At 47.1% G+C, this 12188-nt stretch overlaps 2 protein-coding genes and 1 pseudogene across 6 annotated transcripts in view; 2 read left to right on the top strand and 1 right to left on the bottom strand.

Annotated features, from left to right (window-relative positions):
* Window positions 1-332: 332 nt before the first annotated feature.
* LOC148329691 (5-hydroxytryptamine receptor 7-like) lies at window positions 333-3093 on the top strand (annotated as a pseudogene).
* A 294-nt stretch (window positions 3094-3387) lies between these two features.
* The window catches only part of LOC148329690 (kinesin-like protein KIF20B), a 20454-nt gene continuing 11653 nt past the window's right edge, over window positions 3388-12188 (bottom strand). The window contains exons 24-35 of one of the 3 annotated variants that reach the window (XM_088304648.1): window positions 12112-12169; window positions 10923-11048; window positions 9955-10067; window positions 8945-9100; window positions 8354-8521; window positions 7300-7395; window positions 7004-7213; window positions 6722-6766; window positions 6022-6081; window positions 5076-5190; window positions 4749-4882; window positions 3388-3942 (exon numbers count right to left, since the gene is read on the bottom strand). In XM_088304648.1, coding sequence (XP_088160774.1) covers window positions 3856-3942; window positions 4749-4882; window positions 5076-5190; window positions 6022-6081; window positions 6722-6766; window positions 7004-7213; window positions 7300-7395; window positions 8354-8521; window positions 8945-9100; window positions 9955-10067; window positions 10923-11048; window positions 12112-12169 — 1368 coding nt within the window. In that variant the 3' untranslated portion in view covers window positions 3388-3855. The remainder of the gene's footprint in view (window positions 3943-4748; window positions 4883-5075; window positions 5191-6021; window positions 6082-6721; window positions 6767-7003; window positions 7214-7299; window positions 7396-8353; window positions 8522-8944; window positions 9101-9954; window positions 10068-10922; window positions 11049-12111; window positions 12170-12188) is intronic. The other 2 variants (XM_088304649.1, XM_088304650.1) reach the window with 2 other exon arrangements.
* The window catches only part of LOC148329689 (high affinity choline transporter 1-like), a 19747-nt gene continuing 16690 nt past the window's right edge, over window positions 9132-12188 (top strand). For 2 of the 3 annotated variants that reach the window (XM_088304654.1, XM_088304652.1), the window contains exon 1: window positions 9133-9328. The gene's annotated coding sequence lies outside the window, so the exon portion shown is untranslated. Of the gene's footprint in view, window positions 9329-12188 lie in introns of all 3 variants that reach the window. The other variant, XM_088304653.1, reaches the window with a different exon arrangement.

Raw genomic sequence — 12188 nt, 5'->3', positions numbered from 1 at the left:
AAGGCACAAGGCACATAATGAACCAACAACCATCATACACATCAGAAAAGCCAACGATAACAAAAAAGAAATAAAAGGAAAACAAAATCGTAAATAAACTAAATATTAAATATAATGAAAAGGAAAAAGTTTGCGAAGTTAGAGGTCTAACAAGAATCACTTCTGTAGCTGTTGTGAAAAAAGCTATGTTAATAAAGTTGTGTTGTATTCTTGAAGATCAATCATCCATTATCGAGATTCTTTTTCTTCACGAGGGTCGCGGGCATGCTGGAGCCCACCCAACTGACTCCAGGTCGTGGCGGGGATACACCCTCAACAAGTTGCCAGCCAATCACAGGGCAAGGAACACAAAGACGAACAACCAATTGCGCTCACACTCACACCGAGGAACATTTTAGAGTGTTTACTCAACCTGCCTTGCATGTTTTTGGAATGTGGGAGGAAACCCAGGCAGGCACGGGGAGAACATGCAAACGCCGCATAGGAAGGCTGGAGTCGGAATAAACCCTACACCTCCGAACTGTGAGGCGGACGTGCTCACCAGTTGGTAGTCGCGTGTCCATCGTTTATGCCGAAAAAAAAACGTGCTTAGGGAGCGAGTATTTGTAATTCGTTGGCAGCAGAAGAAGTGCACGCACGGGGTGCACGCGCGCGCATCTCGCCGTTCATGCGCACGCGTCCACCGCGCGGCGCGTAAATGAGACGCTCGCGATGGCAGCGAGCAACTGGAGCAGCGCGATGATGGACGAGCGCCTCGGCGGCAAGCTTCTGGCGGCGGCGGGCGACGGGAACGACAGCGGGTGCGCGCAGCTGCCGACGGCGAGCCACGGGCGCGCCGGTAAGCTCCTGCTCGGCTCGGTGCTGACTCTGATGACGCTGGCCACCATCGCGGGCAACCTTCTGGTGGTCGTGTCCGTGTGCGTCGTCAAGAAGCTGCGGCAGCCCGCCAACTATCTGATCGTGTCGCTGGCGGCGGTCGACCTGAGCGTGGTCGTCATGCCCTTCGTCAGTGTCACCGACGTGACCGGCGGCCGGTGGCGCTTCGGTCGCTGGTTCTGCAACGTCTTCGTCGCTATGGACGTCATGTGCTGCACCGCCTCCATCCTCACCTTGTGCGCCATCAGCATCGACAGGTACGTCGTCCAAAACGCACAAGGAAACGTTGCACGACACCTTCCCACACTTGCAAAAATTATTTGGGCCGGCCTGCCAAGTTTGTATTTGGCGTCTCCTTCCCGCCAAAAGTATGGAAGGCGCATTTAGAGATCAACTGCATGAGAGTGCTGAAAATTGGAACAGGAACGGAAATGTTGAAGAATTCAATTTGGGGAATTGAGCAAATATTTTCAATTTGGAACACATTTACTTATAAATATTTCAACAAACACTTTCAACAATATAACACACTGCATGAAATTCTGAACTGCATCTGGAATTGTTTGAAAGTGTTGGATTTACTTTCTTGTTTCTGCCCTCATTTCTAGAAAGCCATTTGGGATTCTGTGCTTAACTTGTGAGCCGAAGCAATGAGTTGCGAAGGCCTCTGTCAAGCTCGCCGGTGGGCGAGGAGGAGGGGGACCCAAAAAGCGAGGAAGCAGGGCTAAGGGTGACTTAAAGGGGATTTATTTAACAAAACAAAACCAAAAGGCAAACAAGGAACTAGGGCAAACAAACGTGGCAGGGTGCAAAATGGCAAAGACGAACTAAACGTGACCTAACAGAACAAGAAGGCAGAGGAACCAGGACAGGGACAAATACTAGGGATCAGGGCATGAACTAGAGCGAGAGCGAGAGCAGTCGTGACAGTCCGAATGGAGTAATGTTCCGAAGCTGAGCTGTCGGGATGGGGTGGTTAAATAGTGCAGTAATTATGGGAGCAGATGGAAGTCAGGTGAGCGAAGCTGACGGGAACAGGTGCGTGGCTGGTGGGGACGGAGTGCTGAGGGGAAACGCCCCTACTCAGCTGACAGAAACCAAAACAACAACAAAAACCCTGCCATGACCGACACGGATCGTGACAGCCTCGATCGCCATATCGAGACGTTCCTTTGTTGAGTCGTCAATCAAAGGAAAGCGACTTTTGGACCGTCGTCGCTGATGCTTTCAATTCAATAGCTGTTCGATTTTAGTCACATGACCTCGTTTTCAGCTTAAGAACACAAACGGAAGCTCCGCTTTGTGCTTTCCACACATGGAGCCGAGAACAGAGCAACGCTTATTTCCATTTGCAACCCTTGTGATCCTTTCAAAATAAAAGGCACGTAAGATGAACCCAAGAAGCTTCAAAATCGGCGTGCTGGCCATTTGGCAGCCAAATGATCTCGCAAACCTCATAAAAGGACATCAAGAAAAAAAACACTCAAACAAAATGCGCGTGCATGGTGTGACTTTCAAACGTGTCACCAAGCCGCTGACGTACCCGATGCGGCAGGACGGCCGCCGCATGGCCAAGATGATCGCGTAGGTGTGGCTGCTGTCGGCCTCCATCACGCTGCCGCCGCTCTTCGGCTGAGCCAAGAACGTCAATGACGGCCGCGTCTGCCTCATCAGCAGGACCGCGGCGACACCGCCTTCTACATCCCCGTGTCCGTCATGTTCTTCACCTACTCCCGCGCCGCCCAGATCAGCCTAGCCAAGCACGCCGTCGCCGCCTTCCCGCCGCAAGATGAGCACGCGTCCGCCTACACGACCTGCGCCAAGGACGACGACGACGACGACGACGACGACGAGGAGGAGGAGGAGGTGAGATTGAGAGGAAATCAAAATCCTTCTCATACGGACCACCCCGAAGTCGAACTTCACACTACGGGCTATCTGATTTTTCACATCAGTGTCGTGTGTACAATTGCGGTTTTTACAAACTTTTCGAGCGCCGCAATAAATCGGATCTGATGGTCTGGACGCTTACTGTAGACGGCACGTCATCAAAAGGCGACGAATATCGCCACGGTGGCCGAAGGAGCAAAAAAAGAGCGAGATGCCGCATTCGATTCCTAAATGTCGTCGACTTTGCAGTTGCGTCTGCTTCGTCACGTCAACGGCGACATGAAACGATGCGATTTGCAGCCGAAATCCCGATTGGGTATCTTGTAGAGCAGACAAAACAAGAAAAGGCAGCGCGTCGACGACGGCGATCTGCCACCATTTTCGAGGCTTCACCAGACATGGCCTGAAGCCCAAAAAGCAAGTGTTAAACCTCGGCTCTCAAAAATCTCCTGAAAAGTAACCACGGATAAAGATAGACGGCGATAATTACTTGGACTCTGGCTTTTTTTTTTTTTTTTGAGTCTATCTTTTGATTACAAAAGCGGCAGGATTGTAACTTGCAGCTGCAAGACGCACGCACGCGCATGCAGGAAGTCTCATTTGGGAGCCGAGTGAGGAATGTTGAGGCATGCGAACATTTTAATCCTGTTAGAAGACAAACAACAAGTGTGTAAAGTGCACAAACTTTCAGTGATGTCGTGACTAACTCAGTTAGCGGCGCTAAGCCACTAAAACAACGAGTCAACATTGAAATTAAGTCAGCACGTTAGTTCGTGTTAGCAACTGGACAGTGATCACATGGAAAGTAGTTCAAAGAAACAAAAGCCTGTGAGCTACCTCACGCTCGCCATTAGCTTATCTTAGCTTAGCATAAAGACGGCAAGGCCTGCACGTGGGACAATCTTATGAGCGCTACGAATTTTGCCATGTTGTTCCGGGTGGCTAGCATGCTAGCGCTCATTGTGTTATGCTAGGCTAGGCTGACAACATCAGGCAAAACCTGGTCAACTGCAAACAATCGCACTTAAGTGCGCACACACAAAAACTTGAACACACATACAAACGTGTGTGTGTGTGTGCGCGCGCGTGTTATTTGCCAATCCTGGAGCGAAGTCGTCGTTTGATGATGAGATGATCACTTTGTCTGTCGTCCGTGACGAGGCCGTTACTGACCATCTGCAAAGACACGCAAGCGTCACACATGCAAGTCAAGCGAGCGTTCTGGAGGCGCTTGCACTGACGCTTCATTTCAAATCTTCAAAGCAATTTCCAAGTTGGAATGTGATCAACTTGCAACCTTTGACCTGGTTATCGAGCAAAGAAAACAAAGCCGGCGAGTGCTGAGGCCTGTTGTGGCGTGTCGTCTTTTCAAATCTTTTTAAAAATGCGGCCATAGTTGATCAACTATTTTTAAGAGTTATCTAGCAGAATTAGAACGGTAAGATGAAGCAACTTTTTCATTTTCTTTTGTCATGCTCATCACATTCCAATGTGAAACATTTTATTTGGGCTGCGCACGACTGGAAATATTGGCCACGTATACAGAAAGGAGAGAGAAATTCGTTTCCACTACCGATACTTTTGAGCTTTGGCGCTATGAAGGCAAACAAACGTCGTGACAAGCAGGAGGGCAACCGCCTACTTTCTGGGGGAAATGCAGACACATAAAAGGCACCCCCCCCTCCAAAAAAAATATAAAAGAAAAAAATATCGATTTCATTTTCTTGTATGTAGTCTGTAAATACGTTTCATTGAGCCGTGTGTGGCTCTTAGTACGCTGACACATCACAAGTTCTCTACGGCGATGAGAGGGGCATCTTTCAGTGAAGTGCTTGAATTAGTATTCGTCATGAGATCAAGTCAGACCCATGAACAAAGCGCCGTTTAGTACCTAAAATGCCCACTCGTAAATCGTTTCCTGTGCCTAACGTGTTGTGAATCTTACATGTGTGAAGTGAAACGTGAGGCTTGTGTGCGTGTACCGGGTGCGGGGGCACGTCCATGGGGGAGGAGATGTCGGTGCTCAACAACTTCCTTTTGCTCTTCTTGCTTCTCAGGCCAATGGAGGAGGAGGAGGAGGACGACGACGCGCTCACCAAGCTCACCATCTTCTTGGCTGCCCACATCAAACAAAAGCAAACAGCACGTTGACGTTCGGCACGTTTCTTTGAGCGAGACGGCAACGGGGAAGGAGGAGTGGCGGAAGGAAAATGTTTTGACGCGCCGGACAAAAAGGAAGACGGATGAAGATGAGAAGCACTTTGAGGCGGCGGTGGAAAGCAGGGAAGACGACGTGGCGGCCGTCTGACCTTTGACCCCGATGAAGGTGGGCGAACTCTGGAGAAAAGCTCCGATCTTCTGCAGCGTGGCGTCTTTGCGACTGCGGACGCTGCGAGTGCCAGGAGACGCAGACGGACCGGAACGCTAGACACATGACGAGCTCCAAGTTACGATCGAGCTGACGCACTCGACCGGACAACTTCAATTGGGATGAAAAACGGAAAACAAAAACAAGCTTGCATCGAAAGCGGACGATTGGTTCGATGCTTTCTTTTCAATGGATTTGTTTGGACAAGGCTTTTCTTTTCTTTTTTTTTTCTCTCTTTCCAAGCCACTTGTGTGGTTGTTGATGGTGTGACCTCGCTGATGTGCTCCGCTCACACCAACAATGAAGCTGGCAACAGAGACGCTTGTTCAGTGCTGACACTTTATGGACCTCTCAAAAAAATAAATAAAATCAATTAAAATAAAGCAACGCGCTAAGAAACACAGAATGTTTGCAGCTTGTTATGCGAGCGAATGGCAAAGGCGGAGTTGCACTTTTGCAGAATAATGCTGTCCATTTTCTACATCAAAGACTGTAGGAAACGTTTGACCAGAGGTAGGTGCATCCAACCGGCAAATATTCGGCCAAGGTCAGCTTCAGCCTCACACGAGAACACGTTGGCATTCCTTCTTTAGCAAAGTCAAGCGTGTAAATATAGTTTGGATCATTTCAAAGATGATTTGCTGTCAGGGGAAATAAAACGATAAATAAATCTTACAAGCAGAAAATAAAGCGAATCGTGTGTCACTAATTTTACATTAAAAAAAAAAAAAAGCCAGATTGCAAACGCGGCACGAGGGGATCAAACAGAATGCGTGCGCGATGGCCACACGGCAACATTTTCTAAAAACTTTGCTCGACGATGAGCTCATTGACGTCATGTGACCACATTGGCCTCGAGCGAGCGTGCGCGTCCATCTGCTCATCACCTCGTCTTGGTGCTCGCTCACTTTGGCGTTTCTTCGATTCTCCGCCTCCACTTCATCCTGCTGGCAAATACGCACACACACGGATTAAGTTTAGGATGTCGTTAGATGTGCATGGGTGCGTTGTCTGCACGAGGACATGATGGCGATGACGACGATGACGATGGTTCAGGGGGGGTGTCACATAAACCTTTCCTCCCTTCTTCAATCCAGTATGCAATTTTATCGGAACCAGGCACTAAATCCAAATCGATTTCTTTGTGGTCAATGATTGTCCAAGTGTGGCACGAGTCACACTTGCGCTACACAAGCGCCCCCTAGTGGCAAGCAAAAGAATCACTGCATTAAATGCCATTTGGATGTCGCACAATCCAAACGTGACGGCCAACCGCAGCTCTTGCAACCGTGTAGGTGACCTCCAACGTTGAGCAGGAACAAGCGAGACGTCTGCTTTGCTCAACGCGTGTGTGTGTCACGTTGGGACTTGTGTTATGAAATCTGTTTGAGCAACATCACGCACATGCCCACAATTTCCATGTCCGAACTGACAGGTGGCACGAGTCATTGTGATGATGATGATGACGATAACGATGAAAAAAAACACAGATGACAAAGTTGTTTTTGAAAGTAAACGGAAGCTACCGGACAGACGAATAACAAGATGGATGTGATGATGAAAATGAGTCGATTAAGACCAAAATACCTTAGGTTGTTTTTTGGGATGTTTGCTGCGGCTAAAGATGGGACACTTTGGGGGGGGGGGGAGAAGGGGGGATATGGGAAGTATATTGAAAAGTTGCGACACTGAAGCTCCAAACAAATAATTAAAAATATATTTAGACTGACTGAATATAAAGCCATGATTCATTTCTTTTTGCAGAAGATAAAGAATATCTGTCTGTGAACATTTCTTTAAGTTGCCCAAATGGGACGTTTGTGTTGTGTTTTGTTGTACGACGGCCACAGAGAGGTGGCCGTTTACTACCTTGTCCACGTCGGCGCTCTTCCTCTTGCGGGCTGAGCGCGTGATCTTGATGGTGACGGCGCTCGGGTCGCCGCGGCGCCGCAGCGCCATGCGGTCGGGTCGCAGCGGGCTGAAGGAAATCTCCATCTCGGGCCGCGGGAAGCGGCGGGCGTGCCCGTTCTCCGTGGAGATTTCAGACGACTCCAGCACCGACGGGCATCCTGACGAGGCCTGCGAGGACGCCGCGTTTGTTGTGGGGCATTTTCTTAGGTGCACAAAATTGCATTTGTCAGTGAGCTTTTAGTGCGAGTGATGACCTGAGCGTCAGCGTCATCCGGGCGGCCCTCTGCATCCTCGCCGTCCTCTTTGAGCGATGCCTTGCGACTTTCCGTCTCCGCCACGCCGCCGCCAGCCTGACAGAGAAGACGCTTAAGTAGAAGAAGGATGAGGATGACACAAAGGTCGCGTCAAGGGCAGGAAGCGACGGCGCGTTTAATGAATGCGCGGCTCTCGCTGAGGGAAGACAAAGTCAGTTTGCCCAAAAAGAAGCAATTCTTTTCATATCAAAAAAAATTATAAAATTATATTATATATATATATGAGAGAGAGAGAGAGATTTCTATTAAGCAAACACAGTGATTGGAAGCTGTTTTCAAAAGTCACAGTTTTTTGTAAGATTCAGTTGAGTAAAATTTGACGCAAGTACAAAACCAAATATGAAATGAGCGATGCGGAAAGGCTGCAATAAGTGAACGTCATAAACAACGTGAACAGATTGGTCGTCACGAAATGTGGACGTTGTTCTTCAAGGAAAAAAAAGGCACAAGGCACGTTTCACATTCATGATTTGTTAATATTCATTTCATGTTGTCATTTTCTATGAAAAATATTGCAAGGCTTTGACTTTTTGGACTGGGCTAACTTTGAAAAAAATGCAGAAAGCTTGTTGAGCAATAAGACAAGTGAAACAAATCATTTTAATTTGTATTGTTTTTTTTCTTGAAGCACACAGGGAAAAATATATTGAAATAAAAAATAAATCCATTTGAAAGTTTAATTGACAAACAAGTGGAAGTGAAGCCTGGATGAGCACAGGTTTCATTTGTTACTTTTTTTTCAAAATTCATTGCCAGCCCAGCTCAAAATATAAATATATTTTTTTGGCTTTGATACTCATCAATGACGGGCGAATGAGCTAACGGCTACCGTAGAAACAAAACACCACTTCTGGGGACATCAAACCCGAGTTCACAAATTATCGTTAGCTTTCAAATGAACGGCAAAGTGACCGCTCGTTTATGCGCAGCACTACGAAAGAGCCCTCAGATGCCCTTGGCGCAGGACAAAACTGGCAGCTGCAGTTGTACTGACCTCTGGTGGCGACTGCGCGTTATTGTCGCCAAGCCGCTGGACGATTTTGTCTTTGTCAGCCTGGCTGGCGAGAAGATTGTGAAGTTGCACCTCCAAAGCGGCGACCAGCGTGTCCCTCTCTTGCCTCCAGCTCAACATCTTCTCCTCCTTGCCACATAACTCCGCCTCCTGGACCAAAACAAGTTGTTCTTGTCACATAGGAGCAAAATGGAAGACTCGTGTGTCGCCAGATGGCTGATGAGTGTGATTGTTCATGTTCCAAAAACATGCTCAAAATGAAGCCATTTTTGGTGTTCCGTTTTGCTTGCTGGAACAGATGAATAGTATATCTTTTCACTGCTTCCAGATATGCACAAGGCCACTGAACAAGTTAAACTTGGACCTCAAGGTTGTATACTATAATTAATTGACTATTCTCCAATAATTTGGAATGCAGAGGTCAAATTGTTTATTTTGAATATAACAAGCAGTTTGGGAAAAAACAAGATGAAATGAACGCAAAGAAGATGACAAGACTCTCGATCAAGTGGATAAAGAAACGTTAAATCCCCCCCCCCACACACACACACACTTTGGCCCACCGCAGCTCACCAGCTCTGCCTGCCGGGCCAGGTAGCGCACTCGGTCCTCTGCAAACTTCTTCATTTCCTGGTTGCGCTTGTTCTCTGCCTCTTTGATCTGACCAATCAGAGCCATCTTGTCCTCTTGCCACTTCTGACGTTCCATCAGGTGCTTCTCCTCAAAAAGCTTGACGAAATAACAGTCAAAGGATCTTGTCAATAATGTACAGGGAATAAGTTATGTGTTAAACACTCGTTATGATGTCATCATGTCACATGACTGACGAGGGGCGGAGAGATCCGACAATCTCATGGAGACGCTTGGCCTGCTACGAATGCAGTGCGGTGAAAAGGTTTGCCTCGGTCAAGAACAACTCTCGTGTTTTGTTGAAGAAAAACACGAGAGCAGCACAAGGTAAGCTGATGATTGCTATTGAGCCTTGTCGTCCATAAAGACGAGCGACGCGACGCGACGGTCACGCAGAGCCATCTGATCTTTCCGAAAGAAAAGTTGGAATGCCGACAGTTCCCACGAGGGGAGTTATTCCCTATGAAGCAAACTTTAACTCTCTGGTGCAAGATGACCTTCGTTCATTCCGCCACGACCGATCGAGGCCAAAATAATGGGCAACGTGATTTTCATCAATATTGACATCGAAAATATTCATGGCGATTTTTCAACAAAAACATTCAAATGAACGGCTTCTCATTTGTGAATAAATGATCATAGAAACAACAATTTCAGATTGACCAGAGGCTAACCGGTTCAATATTTATATAACATCCCGTTTGTAGTTTAGTATGCATTTATTTTGGGGGAATAAAAAAAAAAAGAGTTTTGTCAACTAGGATCACATTAATCCAAAATAATGTAATCCTGACATGAATACATTTCATGAAAAAAAAGAGTTTTTTATCCTCAAGAAAAATTATGATGGCAACGTGTGCACGTGAAGAACATTGGACGTGAAGGTCCATCACATGTTAAACATTGTCGATATTAATCTTTTGATGGTAAATCAATAACGTTGCCGTGGTTACCTTGAGGATCTCGTGAACGCTTGTCGTTTCCTCTTTGGCCAGCTGGAGGTCACATGAAGAGGCGTCTATGGTGCCATTTTGCTGCCTCAGCAGCTCCTTCACTTTGTCCAACTCTGAACAAAGCGGAGTCATCTGAGCGTTTTGTTCATTACGTTTCAACAGCAAGTTCAATTGACGCATTTTTCTTTTTTTTCTCCATATGAGTTGCAAAATGTTCGTCACTGCCAACGTTCATTCCACTTTGAACACAACATCACTGCCATTGTCCTTCGCCTTACCTGCGTGAGCCAACTTCACGCTTACGTACAATGGGAAACACAATTGGCGGCCTACCAGAAATTACCATCAAGTCAGGTTAAACTGTTACTGCAACAATCAGAACATGCATTCTATTTTAGGAAACACGTGAATAACGTGCAGGTCTGTTGTGAAAATAGCTCACCAGCGTCGGGACATAGTGATTATGCTGCCAGGATGGCCGAGTGGTCTAAGGCGCCGCGTTCAGGACCCAGTCTCCCCAGGAGGCCTGAGTTCGAATCTCGAATTTCCCCATTGTGGGACTATTATTGTTGTATTGCACTGGAGAGGGGAGCCCTCTAATCTCGTTGCACACTTGAGTACAATGACAATAAAGGGATTTCTGATTCTAATTCTAATTCTAATAAAGGGAATATTATTATTATTATTATTATTATTATTATCTAGGAATGGGACCGTTTAAAAACAAACACTGACCAAGAAATCCAGTGCTGCATATTAATATTTAGCCATTTCCTAATTGTGAGAAATCGTTAACGTGATCAACATCTTCTCATAAACAAATTACCCAATCAGGAATAATGTCTCCTAAAAACATATGAAGGTCATTTGGAGTAAATGTTTTTTGTTGTATCTGCCAATTGAAAAAAAATCGGCGAGCCAATTGCGCTGGTGCAAATATTTGCGCCGCGTGTGGACGGACATCTTGCCTTCGTTGAGCTCGTGGATGAGCTGCACTTTGTGGTCCAGCACGCGCTCCATCTGCTCCTGCGTCTCCTCCTGCTCCACGAGAGCCGAGCGCATGTCGTCCACCAGCCGCCGCTTGGCCTCCAGCTCTGCGTGCCAGCGACAAACACGACAACCTGAAGCGTCAATCCAATCGCATGTCCGTCGACCGTGGAAAAGCATCAGCTCGTCACAATTTCAATTTTTGTCACGTCGGCCTTGGGGAAGCGTTAGTGATAGACCGATATGCTTTTTTCATGGCCAACCCCGATAATCAGTAGTCACGGAGGCCGATAACCGATATTGGAAGCCGATATTCATTTCTTGAAAAAAAAGGGGGTAAAATGGTGTCAAAACTTTGAAAAACTTGAACATGTTAAGGCACTTTTTTCTTTTTTTTTTTTAGACCTCAGAAAATAGTAGAGTGACATTTTTTTAAATTTCTGCAAAATCTGCCGCTCGCGGGACCACCCCAGTTGTGCGTGTGAATTGAGGTAAAAAGCTAACGGGCAGCTTACTGCTGATTGGCTGCGCAAGTAAGCAATCTGGTGTGCCAATCTGCCTCTGCAGGCAGGGCTACGAGCACAGGGGAGGGAGGGAGAAGGAGATCGAGGGATAGGGAGAGAGAAAGAAGTGCGCTGCAGCGAGCAAAAATAAACCAGCTTTGAATTTTTTGGCCTTAAAAAAAAAAAAAAAAGGCAAATGCCGATAATCTGCAAAATGCCAAATATCGGCCCCGATAATTGGCCCGGCCGATAATCGGTCTATCACTAGTAAGCGTGACATAGGTCGGCGGGCGAGTGGACAGGCGTGTTGCGCAGACGCAGAGCTTCGGCGATTGAGTGAGACAGCGGCCGGCAATTTGGGGATGAGACGACAGCAGTTGATGAAAGCCATCACGGCAGCATATCGACGCCGCAACTTTGGCCCAGGACGGACGTCTTTGCACCGAGGACGGCTTGCTGGGTCCAGACCACGAGCATAAAGTCAAAAGCAAGGCCATTGAATGTTAATAAAAAAAACTTTGCAAAACCTAATTGTCAAAGAAGTGAAGGTAAAGAAGACCCGATCCAATTTGGATTAATTTGTCGGCCATATGCCATGTGTCGTACGAGGAGGAAACATTTGATTCCTTTGGAAGTCATTTGTGAGCGTCAAGACGCGCGCGCTCACCTTGACGAGCTTCATGGTACAGCTTCAGCGTCGTCTCGGCGCTTTTGTTCTCCGCCAGCTACACCGACAGGAAGAAA

The sequence above is a fragment of the Idiotropiscis lumnitzeri genome, chromosome 9 (genome assembly GCF_059441095.1).
Source record: "Idiotropiscis lumnitzeri isolate Australia: NSW breed Sydney's pygmy pipehorse chromosome 9, RoL_Ilum_1.0, whole genome shotgun sequence".
Lineage (NCBI taxonomy): Eukaryota > Metazoa > Chordata > Actinopteri > Syngnathiformes > Syngnathidae > Idiotropiscis > Idiotropiscis lumnitzeri.
Note: the sequence above shows the minus strand (reverse complement) of the source record. Positions and strands in the feature narration are given on the sequence as shown.